The sequence below is a fragment of the Coffea arabica genome, chromosome 6c (assembly GCF_036785885.1).
Source record: "Coffea arabica cultivar ET-39 chromosome 6c, Coffea Arabica ET-39 HiFi, whole genome shotgun sequence".
NCBI classification, from domain to species: Eukaryota; Viridiplantae; Streptophyta; class Magnoliopsida; order Gentianales; family Rubiaceae; genus Coffea; species Coffea arabica.
The window spans coordinates 10,056,549-10,072,497 of record NC_092320.1 but is presented as its reverse complement, the minus strand read 5'-3'; the positions used below and the strand labels follow the sequence as shown (position 1 = coordinate 10,072,497).

Genomic DNA, 15,949 nt, shown 5'->3' with positions numbered 1-15,949 from the left:
TGAAGCCATCCATTCTTCCCCTTTCACCTCACAAACTCCCGCACCAAAAACAAGGATAGAAGAAGAAATCAAATTTATTGGATGAGTTGGAGTAGGTTACTGCTGCATTGGATCTGTTTTAGAATGACGCACGCCCAAACTTGGTGCGAAGCGAAGACAGTAGACTGTCACTGATGACCGGGTACTCGGGGAGATTACTTGAGGCTACTTTATCAAGTTCCAAATTTTCATTCCTTTATTTTTTTTTCTTTGCCATTTTCATCACGGAAAGAATGACAAGACAAAAATGAGGGAAGTCATTCAATAGCCCAAGGGCTACCCTTCCACACAACTCAAAACATACAATGCTCCGGCAAAAAAAGATGAGGCATTAGAAGTCCAAAAGAAAAAGAAAATGAAAGAATTTGCAATGTGCATTAACTTGTAAGTACACTGCCTGGGTAAAAAAAATCCTAGGATAAGGAGAGTTCAAGATTGACACAAAGTAATAAAGGTATAAACTAATAAAACCGAAAAAAAAAAAAAAAATCGAGGGGTCGGCATCGAATTTAAATTCATGCACCCCACATAACTTGTGTCTTGCAGATTCTTACAGCGGCGGTCCATCGCCACTAGCTTATCGACTCCCCACTTTTGTAAGCTCGAATGACATTGAACACTCTTACAGGCACCATCATCGGCGACAGCATACGGCAGCGCCAGTAAATTGGCCGTTCATTAACTGCTGATTGTATAATCAAGTAGTAAAAAATGAACATTTTAAGGGACAGACGCAGATGATTGATAAAAGGAATTTCAAATGATCTCCAATCGGGGCGAATATGAAATTCCTCATCATCTGAACGCTTCAATTCTGACCGGATTTAATATCCAAATCTCTTCTAAGCTATCCAAACAAGATGTGGATTCAAAATCCCAGTCCACCTAAATCCCTCAATCACAAAAAGTAAAGTAGAATTAGAACCACGATCAGGGGCTGCCGCCTACTAAAATTTCTTTCAGAAACACAGAGATTCCTAAATGAGCACAAGCAACATTATGAATTTCCAAACTTTAAAGAATAAGAATACACTGTCAAGTTGAATCCTCGACAATCCAAGTTACAATCACAAGGATCCTACTTCACGCATGAAAGCAGGCTAGAGCGTGCAGCAATCCACGCTGACATAATGCATGCACTGTAGATTATCCTTTGCATCTCAACCCATAGAGCAAAGAAAGAAGCAGGAAGAAGGAGAAACTTTGAGCATATGAGCGCCAAACTACTAACGCATCCGGTAAAACTGAGTCCTTGAGGCCTGACAGCGTCGACCATTTATTGAATACTTGAGCATTATATCCACATCACGGGGATTCTTCTTGTTAGGGGCCACTGTCATGCTTCCCACTATGGATTCTCCTTGGCAAACTGTCAGCACATCTTCAAGGTACAGAACAGTTTGTTTCCAATGTGTGGCTCGTGATTTTGGCCCTGTATTACGACATTTTTGAGGTCAGGAAAATTACTATCAAGTTGTGCTTAATCAATTATTGCTGCCTTCATCCAAAGACTCTACACAACAGTCATGCTAAAAGCCCAGGCGAAAGAGAAGCCATTAATATTTGTTCAAGCAACAATGTAAACAAAACAAACTGAACACAGAAGAACCTGTTGAGAAGCCCATCAATTTATGGCACTTTGTAAATGACACATCAAAATAAGCTACAAGAGCATGGATGTAGTCATTCCGTTCTGCGACAAGCTTGAAAGGAGCTGTGAAAGAAGCATCACCTGTGGCCATCTTAGATATGTCCATTGTCTGCACAACAAATTAGCTAACTTCATCAATAAAAAGATTAGGTACTCGGATACAGCACCACATTAATAGACAGAAACACTTGAGAGATTGTGGCCATGATTATATTTCTGTCATGAGTAAAGGATGATAGTTCTGAAGCCTCCCACCTTAAGCATCTGGCAATTTGTAACAATCTGATTCTGATCCACTGTGTCAACAAGTGGTTCCATGATGGACTGCTTCCTGATGCAGCTCATATCAAAGCCATATACATTGTTCCAAACTGCAATTGCATGATAACACCACAATAAATAGAGTATAAAAGCATAGCAACTCCACCACCAAAAGGCAAAAAGGACAAAATAATGCCAGTTAAAGAACTTGAACACACCCATACACGGAATGAGAAAACTCAATATAGAAGCAAGTTAATATCCATGAAGTAGAATCCACGGAGGAGATGTAGCTCACATTCAATCTTGTCTTCCTTGTAATCTGCATCTTCTATTGCGGTGAGATAGAGAGTAGCTTTATCAGGCAACACAAGTCCATCTGCAACCTGCGAAAATGCATAGCAGTACACAAAATTCATTTCAGTGAGAAGGAAAAACAAAACAACAAAGAAAACTATGGACTTAAATTTTGAGCAAATACTGGTGGTATCAAAGAAAAGTTTCAACTGATTTCATATAATGTGTTCCAGACACCATTAACGAAGAAACAACAATAATGAGAAAAACAACTCACTAGCCACTTGTTACGCGCATATAGTACAGTGTCCAGCATGTTTTCGTAGAGTAAAAAGTATCCCATCCACTCTGAAATAATTACATCGACTTGGGCAACTGGAAGCTCTATCTCTTCAACCTTCCCCTTAATAACAGTTATAACTGAGAAAATGGATGGAAATGACAGGGCAGACGAAAGGCATCAAATAAGATAAAATATCAAGAAAGATGCCAAATTGAGAACCAAAAAGTATCACATTAATCAGGTTTTATTATGAATCTCACCATCTGAAAATCCATTGAGTTTCACAATCTCTTGCGCCATGTCAGCCATACTGGAGCATTCAATCTGATAATTTGCGGTTGCATGAATCATTATTAGAAAAGTTAAATAGATAGTACAGAGACTAAGAAAACTAAAAATAATTTCATGAACAACTTCAACAAGATAACTCTTTATGTGGGTAACTCCAACTTTTGTATGAAGAATAAGGCAAATTATTTCAATTGTATGATAAATAGGAAGTGGGGAGAGAGAGAGAGAGAGAGTTACGGCATAGACATGTTTTGCTCCAACTTTAGCACAAAACAGCGAGAGGATTCCAGTCCCAGCACCCACATCAAGAACTACCTTATCCCTAAAAAGAAAGCTATTTTTATAGATGACATTTTGGTATGTTTTAGTCCTTACAACATCCTTCAACATTTCCTGCAAAGCCAAAAAAACTTGGATGAGTTAACTGAGAAGCATTATATGCAACACGTATCCCAAAAACCCATCATTCATGGTGGACTTAAAGAACTCAAAAGCATTCCAGAGAAATGAATGGTAAAGGGACAGAGAGGGAGACAGGGACCTACTAATCTCCTTTAAAGATGAGATGATTTCATTTAAAGGTAAATGCTTTTGGTGTTGCACAAAATTATAAACAGAACTCCAGTTCTTCAGAAATTTTAAAAATCACCAAACCAAAGAACAAAACTAAATGGGGTTTGCCAGGTCAGTTGGAAAGAGAAATCCCACAAAAGGCTGCAATGCACTTGACTACTTGATTTGTACGTGTAGCACATCCAGTAGGCAGTCAAACACCCCCCCCCCCCAAAAAAAAAAACCCCTCCCCCCTCCAAAAAAAAAGGGAAGCACAAACAAGCTACGCCAGTTGGAATGATCCAGTGGATGCTTTTTTCCTTAGAGGCTTTCTGAAGTTCCTAAGTGCAGAATGTAATTTCCGACTAAATGTTGTTCAAAAAACTACAGATGCAAAGTAAATATATACAACTCTAACATCCAAAAAAGATAGTATTTTGCTATAAAAAGTTAGCATGGCGTAAGTGTGATAACAACTTTACAAGTATTTTGCTATACAAAGTTAGCATGGCGCAAGTGTGGTAACAAGTTTACAAGCCATGAAACAATACCTAACAAAGTAAGTATAAAGTAACATGTAAATGAAAAATGGTTCAGCCGTGTATGCAGCAGAACACATGAAACACTCAACCTGCTCCATCCGGCACATCAAACAAAGAAACCAATGCTTACAGTAATATAAGCAAAGCGTACTTAGGACGTGTATACAATAACAGAAGCTGCACTACTAATAGCAAGGTCAGTTACAATATCCAGACATTAACTCGTCATCTCCACAAACAATACTTACTTCGTGAATCCCTGCAAGCACAGAAAACAACAAAAGAAAGCAGAAAAATTAGTTCTTGGGTGTCTGGAAATCTCAAAAGCAAAGAACAAGAAACATAACGACAATTCTCAACCCAAGAACTCCCTTTTCCAAGAGCTTTTAGAATCAGAAGAAGAAGAAGAAAACACAATTAAACACAATAATCTTCATCAACAAGATCAAAAGCAGAAGAACATGAAACATCGGCAGCCAAAACAAAACGCGTAAAGAATTTGGATCTCCCAAAGAAAAGCCGAGTGTTTTCCATCTTTCAAAGCCCAATTGAAAAAACATTCAATAAGCCAAATTAGTACAATACTCGACACCAAAATTAAACAGCTTCGGTAGCTAAAACGAAATAATTAACACACTAAATACAGTGGTAACTACAGAATTAGTATGTAGCAAAGGGAAGGAGGTGGATACCGAAGTGAGAGTAGGAATCGAAGTAGTAATCGGCGCTAGTTTTGTCGGCGCCGATGACATTGCCGTCATCGGGGTCAGGCTCGAACATAGCGAAATCTTCCTCAATGTTGGAACTTTCGGTGGCTGTTTCTTCCAGGGTTTCGTCGTCCTGGAATCTATCATCATCGTCTTCGGACTCAAACCTGATCTTCGCCGGAGGTCTTTTGTTGGGATTATTGCTATCGGTGCTTGTGGCATTCTGACTCTCATTGGTGCGTCGATGACGATCCATTACTGTGTTAGCGAGTTGTGAGGAGGGTTTTGCAGAGCGGGAGTAGGAGGCTATCTATCGCTAGGGTTTAGCAGACCGTACAATTACGGTGCGATGTATTTGATTATTTATACAACGCTGGTAAAACCCAATAATACGTTTTTTCGAAATAACGCGGCACTGGTCCACCCTCTTGTATCCATGCAATCAAATTACACACGGTTTAAGTTAACTAAACCACACACAGAGGGTGTCTTTTGACAAAGATAAATAAATAAAGGTTATTATCACTTTACCCTCTTAAACTATATTATTACTATCAATTTATCTTATAATATTTTATCTTTTAGGCACTTCACCCTATAGATAATTCAACTCAGCATGTTAATAAATTTTTGACAAAAATACTCTTTTATTTCATAGCATTATTACGTTGTTATTATCACTTTATCCTTTAAAATTATAGTGATATAATTGTTTTACTCTTTAAATATTTTACCCTATCGTTAATCTAAAAAATATCTTCAAAAATGTTTAAATGTATTTACCTTTTTTGTATATAATTAAAAATTAAAAGTTGAAATAGTTATTCTTTCTTTTTTCACTCTAAAATTCCAAAAACATAAAAATAAAAGGATTTTTTCAAATTTTTTTTCACACTTATTAATACTTAGAAGATAAAAGGAGATAGGACAGAAGGGGACAGAAAATTAGATTTTACAAAAAAAAAAAAGGAAAAATTGAATATTACCATATTACTTTAATGTTCTCGGGATTAAGATTGGAATTAGGTAATAAACAAATAATAATAATTTTAAAATAATAAAAATATTGAATTCTTTCTTGTTTGTATTTAAAAAAAAAAAAAGAATGGAGGTCTCTCTCTCCCTCCCCTATTTTTCTACTTTTTTTTTCAATATTAATAAGATTGTCAAGAAGAAAGAGATTAATGTTTTGATTTTTTTTTCTTGATACTAAAATGGAGAAGAGTCATTCCAAATTTTTTATTATTTTTATTATACCAAAAAGAGGGTACTATTTTCTAAAGTTTTTACCTTGTTAAGTTGATTTAATGGTAGGATAAATTGCTTAAAAAAGAATTTTATGGGGTAAATTGATAATAAGGTTATAGTTTATGGGGGTAAAGTAATAATAATTTTGAAGGTTAAACATGTCTTATCACTTGAATTAATAAACTCCGTTAAGTTTGACCATTAGTTTTAAGGGTAAATGATTAAAAAATTAATGTTAATGGAAAAATTAATAGTGATGTCAAACGTTAAGGGGGTAAAGTGTTAATAACCCAATAATAAGAAGTTGTGTTAACCAATTTAAGCCTCTCCTTTCTCCTAAATTTATTTTTCATTTATCAAAGAAAATTTTTAAGGTAATCTTTTAGTGTATAATTTTTTTCCACTATCAGGTTTAGATAATATCATATAACATGAGTTTCAATTTGAAATTCAAATAACACGCATGTAGCATAAATTTAAAACTACTAATGTAAGAAATCACTATACTGTTAGTGCATAAAAAATTAATCCAAAATTTTAATTTATTATAGTATTTACATGTTTACAATTACATTTTATTGATTTTGTTGTAATTGTTGTGTTTACGTTTACCTAATCATGTTTTAGATAAACCCTGTGTGAAAAAAAATGAAGTACTTGCTCGAACTGCAAACGAGTCGAGTCGAATCGAGTTTTAGCCTAATCAAATCGTGTATCAACTTAGTTTTATTAAGTTCGAATTCGAGCTTAAAAAATAAAAAATAATTATTTTATTTTTTAAAGATAAATAAAATAATATTTTTTCTTAACAAATAATAAAATATTAAAAATATAAATATAATTTTACTATTAAAATAAAAATTATATATATGCATATATATCGAATCAACTCACGAACTAACGAGTTAAACATTTTTAAACTCGAATTCAATATTTACCAAGTTTTGGCCCGAATGGCTTACGAGCGGCTAAATCCGTTTACAACCCTAATGTTAGCACACAGTGATAGAAAGTACCAGTACAAGGGAACACTACAAGAGCAAAAGAATTACATGCTGTGCCGCCTAATTCAACACGTAAGGATTTGAATCTCGTGTTCCAAACCGTTTAGAAAACAAAAGGATGACAGCAAAAACATCCTGAAGACTCTGACTCCTAACGGGATGACTGACCTCTACAATTGCCAGTGATAATTACGCCGTGCAATGTAAGTATTACTAAAACAAATATATTATAGAGACGAAACCAACAGATACAGACACTAACATAATTTATTATTTTTGCATATTGTTACGCTAATACTTACATTTAATATTTTAGGGCCTATATTTGTATTGCCGGTGTCCACACACCCTATGATGCTTAATCCACTCCCTACCTAAATTTAAGAGTTCACTTGGGTCGTATACAAAGGACGCCAGGGAAAACAAACATTGAATAGTTATTTGCAAGGCTATGCCGGCACTCATATGGAGATTGATTATTGGTCAAAATTTGAAATGTGCAACTACCAGCTGCTTGCTGCTTATTTTACAACACAAGGAAAGGTGTAAAGGTTCCTTTCAGTGATTTGAGACTCAAAAGAATACTGATGCATGGAAGATGATAAGCAGCAGTAACAGCATTACAAATCATCGACTCTCTCCATTTTCAAAAGGAATAGGTGTCCTTTTGATAGGCCAAGCTGCCCCTGCCATAACAGCCTCAATATCTTTAATCTCCCGAGGACACTTGGTCATGTTCACGCACCCACGGGAAGTAACATACTGGAAAGACGACACAACAATAAGTTAGAACTACTAGCGAACATATTCCAGATTCAACAAATTTCTCTTGGTACTTGGAATTGTAAATGTGGAAAACAAAATTTTTCTTTGTTAATGATTTAGCCGAAAGAACCAAGCGAGCTACGTATTTAGAACAGTAGGCTTCCAAGATTAGCATACAAGATCAAATAAGACTAGCAAATTGTTGAACAGATGATATGATGCATGCCAAACGACCAAGACTTCTAGGGGATAAAGCAGAAACATTTGTTAGGTTCAGATATCAAAAGAAAATTTAACAGTAGTAGTACCACATCACTTTCAATTCGAACCCCACCAAAGCCTCTAAATCTGCTAATCTGCTCATGATCGAAAAACCTTGACGTCTTTGAATTCTCCATTGCTGGAACCAAGACAGCATCAATGAAATAGCACCCGGGCTCCACAGTTATCACCTGCAGTAAACTCCTACTTCACAACATGTTTAACTATACAATATCTTCAAGCATGTGAGCTAAAATAATAAAAATAGACTATTGCAGTTAGTATGTCATCACAGTAGTATAAACAAGATACCGAGACATTTTAGTTCAAAGCATTCTTTCTCTGAAAATTAAATTCACAAATTTAAATGTACCTGTCTTCTTTAATTGAAAAATAAAACAACTGCATGAGTGAAGTACATACTTAAAGAGCTGAAATGGAAAATATCAACAGCTAATGCAGTTTCATACCAAATTGTATCATCAAAAAACGTGAGCAACAATGCAAGGCCATCACAAAGGTTAAACAGCAAGTTAACCGAACGGAATTTAGCTCACTACATAAAACATGAACAGATATTCATCTCCTGTACCACCAAGAAGTCTAAACTGTCAAGTTTAAAATGCATCTATAGAAGAGAGAGAGAGAGAGAGAGAGGGAGAGGGGGGGGGGGGAGAGAAACGGACCATTCCTTCCAAGAGTTCCCTACTGGTACGCAAAGACCTCAATCCAAGTTCTTTGGGTCTCTCAGCTCCCTACAATCACATCATAAAAGTATGTTTATCAATTATGAGCAACAAAGAATCCCTCCAATGCAAATTAAAGATCAATAAAATATAAGAACAAACAACCTTCAAATAACCTCCAGGGTCATGGGTATCAATTCCAAGGAGGTGACCAAGGCCATGAGGCATGAACATAGCACCCAATCGCTCAGAAATCATGGCATTAATGTCACTAAAACCAAAATTCGCTGTCAAATAGAGAACTCAGATATCCTAAGTCACCTAATTATATTGCAAAAGGTAAAGGGAGCAAGGAATCAAGATAGAAATACCCAATAAGAAGGCCCCCTTTCTTCAACGCCTCTAGGATAATCTTTTCTGCTAATCTGAATGATGGAATTGAACAAGGAAATAGTTGTGCTTATTGACAAGTGAAAGCCAAACTATTGATGCAAGATAAAATGCCCAAAACGTTCTTCATCCCAAAAAAAAGGTGTCAACAGAGATCAATCAAATTATTCATAAACAGCTACTCAAATTTCCCTCAAAGTTTGAAACTACATAACACAGAATATTGAAAGATTTGATTCAGTCAAATAAAGAATTTCCCCATATATTTCAAGGCAAGCATGAACCTACATGTGCAAGATTCAAATCTTTCAAATGCATATTATTAATACAACATTTTAACTGAATCTAGTTGACAGCTACACTAACTGTTGAGTATTATGTTTACAACTGGAATCTCTTATACATTGCCATTTTTGCTGTATGCAAGTTTTTTCTCTTATTTTCCATTCTATTATAGGCTCGGTGATCAGAGAAAGACAAATTTTGTCAATAAACCAACTCAACAAAATTAGAGTTCTTTCCCACTTATGCAGCTTCTCGAGTAATTTCCCAATTATTACAAGAGCTATAACCATGACACAAGCCACACAAGACTCCAAAATTTACATCAAAGGAGTGCACATCAACAATTTACTTTTTCATTTAGACAAGATCTTACTTGTGCATATCAACCCAGCATACTCCAGGCTTCATTGAAGATATAACAGCATTATGAGCATCAAGAACAGCCTGCAAGAGTAACAAAACCACAGATAAACTCTATAAAGCTGAGATGAATGAGTCCCATAACAGTATGCATGCCACAGAAGCACGTGAACCATTATAAACTAGAGGTAAGCGACTTAAGCTCCAAATTTACATCCAGCAAACCTCTTTATTAAACTTGGCTAGTGTTTTGATGCTTAGTGTAGGTCTCCAAAACCAATTCTGAATCCTTAAATGATATTGCTATTTTAGCATGGGAAGGAAGCCTACGTCGAGGAGCTCTAGAATTAGTATGTTGATCCCATGGGTTCTTTTAAGGTAGTGGACTGAGTTATTTGCCGGATGCTTTTAACCAATGATAACTAATTCACTCATGGAAGAGGACAAGGATGAAAAATCTTCAATGGAAAATTTTTACTTGATTTTAGAATTCCAAGCAAATACTAAACAAGATAGATTTATGTGCGACTTAATTAACTCTCATCAAGGAAAAAAATGTTCTACAACCTAAGAATAGGCTAATCACCCAGATAATAGATAATCCCAAATCAATGAAAGAACCAGGACATACAACCCTTCCCGAGAAAAAGAACATGTAAAGAAGTTACAAAAGAAAATCCCTAAGACCCTTTGAATAACTACAGTTTAGAAAGGCAAAACTCACATTGTATATAAGGGACTGATCACGAGTAAATTTTCCATTCACCTGCATGTACAAACACATATCATCAAGAGAAACCTGGTATACTTGGTATACAAAAGAATGTGAATTTTCAGGAAGGAAAGCAATGAAGAACAGAGGAAAGATGAAACCACATACTAGTACCTCTAGAATGTTTTGGTAAAGTACAAACATTCTTGCACTTTGAAATATATCGCGGAATTAGGAAGGATTTCAGAGGAAAGGAAAGGCGACAAACAGCATAAATATACATGAAAAGTATATAGTAGATGAAAAATCAGTGGAGTACGAAAAGCTTGCTTCTGAAAAATACCCAAGGGCTTAAAAATAATATATTTAAGGAGAAGATAGGACAGATTCTTATGCCTCCTGAAGCTCAATATAAAGGTTCAATACATAAATTAGATGCTCATTGACTATCAACATCCCAATCAAGGTTGCTAATTACAACTAATCAAACATAGTCAAGATGGAAATAGACCAGTCTCTTGTCCCATCTGAAGCTTATTAATCACATGAGATGCTCATTAACTAATCAGCATATCAGACCAAAAAGAATACCAACATCTTTAATGCTCATTGGTTATCAAAATCACAAAAAAAAGCTTCAATTCAAACTCATTTTCTTTGTGAGATATTAATCTACATCTATATGCAAGGCTACAAGCTAAAGCAAAAATCCTAAAGATGCAAGATGCAAGAATTATTCAGTAAATCATTGGATACTCACTGGGAAGGAATTAGTTATATCAGAACCATAAAAATGAAATTCAGCTCCCATATCAAGCAGTGCCATATCTCCATCTTGGAGTGTCTGCAACAAAGATGCATAAATGGTAATGCATAACTTGAAATCTTTAAAAGACTTCTCCCACTCTAGTGGAAATTACTAGCATGAAGTCAAGCAAAAACAGGCAGCAATACAAATTTATCAACAAATGGACAGACTAAGAACTAACTTATAGTCCTAGCTAATATATAGGTCAACCTATAGGTATTACCATTATCATACACCAACCATAATAAGAGCTGTAGCATCTTCATTGGGAATCACAAGGAGCAAAAGAGCAACACAAACTACAAATAGAACTCATTATACTATATCAGCATCCATTGAAAAAGGAAAAACAATCTAATACAAGTAGCAAAACATATGTACTAAAATCATGTTTCCAATTCAAAAACCAGAATGAACCCAATTAATACCTCTTCAAAAAAAAGGAAAAAAAAAAACCTCATTTCTTTATCTTAATCCCCGTTTGCACAGATAAAAGTAAATTGAGTAAATCTACCAACATGGAGTTAGAATCACCTAGACTGCAAAGCTGCCTCAGAAACCCGCAAATAAACATGAAACAGCTAAAGTAATCCCCAAGGCACTCAAGCAACAAAATTATGTAGCCAGAGAATTGTTCTTCAAGTTAGACTACAGCTGATTCTCACCTCAGAAACAGCTAGGACACAAAAAACTTGGTACACATACATATACAGATACAATGATAGCTAATATTATCTGATACAGCGATACCTAAGGATATTCTTGCACACATTTCCAGCCAATTTATCCATTGTGTTTAATTAAATGCATTACTTAGTAGACAATCATCTGTCTATCTCCTTTTGCACATTCAAAGAATACTGTTGACAAGGAACAATTCTTGCCCCTGACAACTTGCTTAAGCTATTACAAGTGGAACTAATTTCTTGCAGCCGGTAGAATATTCAAAAGAACATACACAGAAATCTATATTCTACATTTTTAGCTACAACATACAACACTCATATCAAAGGAATGACTAGAGTTAACGAAATGGCTGATTTGCAAGTTACAGGCACAGGGCCATATTTTGTACTTCTTTGATTTCTGTAATAATAGAAGATAGAAGCAAGAAAGAAACCTACCCTGTCATTTGGGGCTGCAGCATGTCCATAGTGGAGAACAGCACTGAAAATGAAGACATAAACGATCAACCAACAATTTTTAGCAATCAAAGAAATATCCATCTTACATACAACTGAACTGTTGAAACTCATTTGCTAGCAAAGACACAACTAGCCCAAATAATGACATCGAAATGGGAAAAATAATGCAACCTTGTCTAGACAAAAGGATCTCAAATATCATTAACAAAAACTTCAAAGACACCATAAAACAAACTAATGAAACAAAATCAAGCCCAATCAATTTCTTTAATATTCAAAAAAATCTTAAGCTGCATAAATTAAAAAGAAATTCTCAACTGATAAACACTAGCATCCAAGTTTACATGAATAATTCTATAATCTTAGTTGAACTCATAGAGTTACATTTAACATAAATGCTACATCATATAAATAAAAATTCCACCCCTTTAATGCTTCCAGTTTGTTTGTCATCTCAATTTTCACTAGAATTACCAGCAGCCATTTGCTTCAGTGCCACTGAGACAATAACTTTTATACTTTTAACTGTTGCTATACCTTTCTAAGATAAAGATTTTGTTATGTAGACTTTGGAAAGTTAATTTTTAAACAACAAGGAATGAGAGGGGCACTAGGAAGAAAAGGAGGAAAGAAGCAAACCTGTTGTCACCTGTAGCACATATGCATGTATATGAACAATGTCTACAGCCACCAAACATGTACGTGTGATGAAGAAACATACTTTCTAACTGATACTCTTTCATGCCCACTTTGGCATTTCTCATGACCTATTGAACAAGAAATATAGTTATGCCATATAGAAAGCTGATGCACATAATGGACTAGACCAGCAATATTTCAGGCAAACAGTGTCTTGAAATCTTAAGTTTATTTTATAGGACAAGGAAACAGAAAGAAGAACATTGAGAATAATCAGAAACAAATATCAAGAACAAAATATTTGGTTTCACGACTTGATCAAACTTCTATACTACATAACACATAATCCTTGGTTCTAGTGTTTCATACATCAGAAAGCAATTGTGGAAGAAATTATAGTAATTCTTTGCAAGTCAATCAAATGAATTACCATTCTTTACTTTGCAGAGCTAGGATTGGGGAAACCCCTAAAATGTGATTGTTGCTACAAAGCGCAAGTGCTTCGTAACTCCAGATGAATGCTTGCTTGTTCTTTTTCATAATAAGTCAGCTAGCTCATGTATCACTTTACATGGAGCACGCATGACAACCAAATCAACTAATTAAGATAGCAATTTTTTCCCTTTTTCTGGATTGCCAAGCAAAGGTGCACATGAGATTGGAGTCTATAACTCCAAGGATCATAAAGGGCCCTTTAAAACATTGCGCAATTTTCCATCTCATATTAAAACTTGGATTTCAAAATCACAGGTTAGGCTACATATGTTGTTTGTAGGCATAAATTATGAGCATTCAAAAGGGGGCACGTTTACTCTTTTATGAAAGATTCTACATGAGAAAGTACTGACCTCCACATGGGCTTCTGAGCTAATATCGTTGGCAAATTGGATAAGCGCAAGCTCCAGGTCTGACTTTAGGACGCGGCATTCAGTCAAAATCGGATGCAAGGTGTTCATATCCATCTCAAATTTCTCAATCCCCTAAAAATACATGTTAAAGACTGTAACAGTTGCCCTTCAAACAGTGTGCAGTTTAAAATTTCATCAATGTCCATGGACCATAACTTCTCTTCTTCTACTATTAAAGTAAATAATCCTAGTTGCTTTTACTGGATCAGTAGTAAGAAATATAAAATGGCTAAAAATGAAAAGATGCTTAACCAGAGAAAACATCATCAACGTAGGAATAATTTGATTGTCAATCATCAAGAATCAACTCCAAAAGTTCAGTTCTATATTTTGAAGAACATGAGATTCTCTATCTAAAGCTTATTCACAAGGAGAATGGGTGGACTACTATCTCTCTTGCTCTTGGTTTCAGGTTATAAAAACATATGAGCTTCAATTTTCATCAGGAAGTGATAATCAGTTCAAGTTTTCTAAGAAAGATTAGTTGCACAGACCTCAAATTCTGCTGGTTTTGAATAGTTGTTGCTATCAGTGTTGAGCCCGTGCAAGAGATATAGCAAGGGCTTTCTTCCTTGTCCTTGGTATTGTTCATGCAACACCTTTGTAATCTCATCAGTATAGTACACCATGCTTACCATGTATCTTTCCTGCAAAAGATGAAATAGTATCAATTAACTCATGCCATCCCATATTAATCCTTTCTGACCTCAAAGCATCAGGGAGCCACTCACCTTGAAGTAGGACAAAGGCTTTATCTCTCCCAACCAAACAGCATAATCAGCAGGTAATCGTGGAACAAATAGAATGGAATTTCCACTTGCTACATCCTTCAAATATTGGAAATTATTTAAGATAAAACAGAGTTAGCAAAGGGTTGAGAATTCTGATTGAAAAATAAAGTTTGCGCAAAGATCTAAATCGTATCTAACAGGTGCTGAAGTTATTGTCGCTGTCTATCCCTTCACTAAAATGGTTATCATGTAGATTGTAGATACCACTCTTGGCCCTCAATTTTTTTTTTTGACACATTCAGTACGCATCCTTAGCTATGCCTTGACACTTAGCTTGCATCAATTTCGTAGACACAAATGTCAGTTAAATCTTGCGTAGCCAAGTGTCTTTAGAAAGAGAGTTCAAAGATATAGAAAATGTGAACTTACAAGAGCTCCATAGAACCCAGGTTCTCGAACTCCAAACAAGTAAGCAAAATAGCTCTCCTGTCTAAAAATCAAGTACACCAATCAATCACTCGCTTACCCACTAATAGTAGGTTATAACAGAATTAATAAGGTACTTGAAGTCTTGAGCACTTCGAGAAGAAAAAAGAAAATTTGAATACAAAATACAACATAAATAATCAGATAAAACGCGAGCAAGATTATAAACCAGTGGCTCCAGACGATATCATATGTCGTCAATGGATACCAGCATTCGATAGCACCAGAAAACGTGTAATTGTAATGAAAACAGCAAACGAAGGGAAAGAAAAATAATCACGCTTACAGCGACTAAGTTTATTATTGCACTTTCGTATACTATCAATACCATGCAATACGAGTAAAGAACAAAGAATGGGAAGCAGATGATCAGTAATCACATACCTGAAGAGTTCGGTGTGATCGGTGCAGTATCTGGTTCGCTCCTCGCCTCCCTAATTGACAATCAAATTCAATAAAATCAATCTTTTATAAGAAGGAAAAACAATAGAAAAAAAAAAAAAAAAAAAAAGGACGAGAGAGAGACATAAAGAGGAAATGGAATTTGGGTTTGAATTTACGGTTTGTACCTGGAGAAAGACGAAGCCGTGGTTAGGGCGAGAGGAGATGGAGAGGTGGTCCCGCAGTGAGTTTAAGAGCTTGTCTCTGTTGAGTCTGTGGAGTTCCATTGGAACCTCCGGGGGAGAGAGGGAAGAAGCCATTGCCTTCCTCCTCCTGCCTTTTGCATACGAGATTGAAAACTTTCACGCCTCGAGGCTCTGCAAATTGTGAAGGACAAAAGCTTTTTCTATTCCAATTGTTAGTGCACTATTACTATTAGGAGTTTTGGGACGATGAAAATGAAAATCGGATTCACGTGACGAGTTCCTGCGTCTGTATAGCGCAAAGATCTACTCCT

At 35.6% G+C, this 15,949-nt stretch overlaps 2 protein-coding genes across 3 annotated transcripts; both read right to left on the bottom strand.

The window, feature by feature from the left end:
- Positions 1–1,013: 1,013 nt before the first annotated feature.
- LOC113693725 (probable protein arginine N-methyltransferase 1.2) lies at positions 1,014–4,982 on the bottom strand. Of its 2 annotated transcripts, XM_027212348.2 has the most exons (9): positions 4,609–4,982; positions 4,165–4,175; positions 3,060–3,215; positions 2,792–2,855; positions 2,526–2,668; positions 2,250–2,337; positions 1,946–2,061; positions 1,649–1,799; positions 1,014–1,471 (listed from the first exon to the last, which is right to left on the bottom strand). In XM_027212348.2, the coding sequence occupies exons 1-9, from the start codon at positions 4,877–4,879 to the stop codon at positions 1,266–1,268; spliced, it is 1,206 nt and encodes a 401-aa protein (XP_027068149.1). In that variant the 5' UTR covers positions 4,880–4,982; the 3' UTR covers positions 1,014–1,265. The 2 variants fall into 2 exon arrangements, with proteins under 2 accessions (XP_027068149.1, XP_071908853.1); XM_072052752.1 differs by lacking the exon at positions 4,165–4,175 and having other exon boundaries at positions 4,609–4,979.
- Positions 4,983–7,312: 2,330 nt separating this feature from the next.
- On the bottom strand, positions 7,313–15,949 carry LOC113693823 (uncharacterized). The gene is made up of 16 exons (XM_027212551.2): positions 15,621–15,949; positions 15,436–15,485; positions 14,995–15,055; positions 14,566–14,661; positions 14,329–14,481; positions 13,775–13,906; positions 12,927–13,054; positions 12,267–12,309; positions 11,095–11,178; positions 10,347–10,388; positions 9,636–9,706; positions 8,959–9,012; positions 8,753–8,858; positions 8,588–8,656; positions 7,949–8,092; positions 7,313–7,637 (listed from the first exon to the last, which is right to left on the bottom strand). Exons 1-16 carry the CDS (start codon positions 15,750–15,752, stop codon positions 7,503–7,505), a joined length of 1,500 nt encoding a protein of 499 aa, XP_027068352.1. The 5' UTR covers positions 15,753–15,949; the 3' UTR covers positions 7,313–7,502.

Excerpts from the sequence above, each read along its gene's own strand:
- LOC113693725 (XM_027212348.2), bottom strand. The coding sequence starts at position 4,879 with ATGGATCGTCATCGACGCACCAATGAGAGTCAGAATGCCACAAGCACC. Across the intron at positions 1,800-1,945 it reads CAAATTGCCAGATGCTTAAG|ACAATGGACATATCTAAGAT; the intron begins GTGGGAGGCTTC and ends TTTGTTGTGCAG. Across the intron at positions 1,472-1,648 it reads ATTGATGGGCTTCTCAACAG|GGCCAAAATCACGAGCCACA; the intron begins GTTCTTCTGTGT and ends GTCGTAATACAG.
- LOC113693823 (XM_027212551.2), bottom strand. The coding sequence starts at position 15,752 with ATGGCTTCTTCCCTCTCTCCCCCGGAGGTTCCAATGGAACTCCACAGA. Across the intron at positions 15,056-15,435 it reads GATCACACCGAACTCTTCAG|ACAGGAGAGCTATTTTGCTT; the intron begins GTATGTGATTAC and ends CTTGATTTTTAG. Across the intron at positions 11,179-12,266 it reads CTGCAGCCCCAAATGACAGG|ACACTCCAAGATGGAGATAT; the intron begins GTAGGTTTCTTT and ends TCTTTGTTGCAG.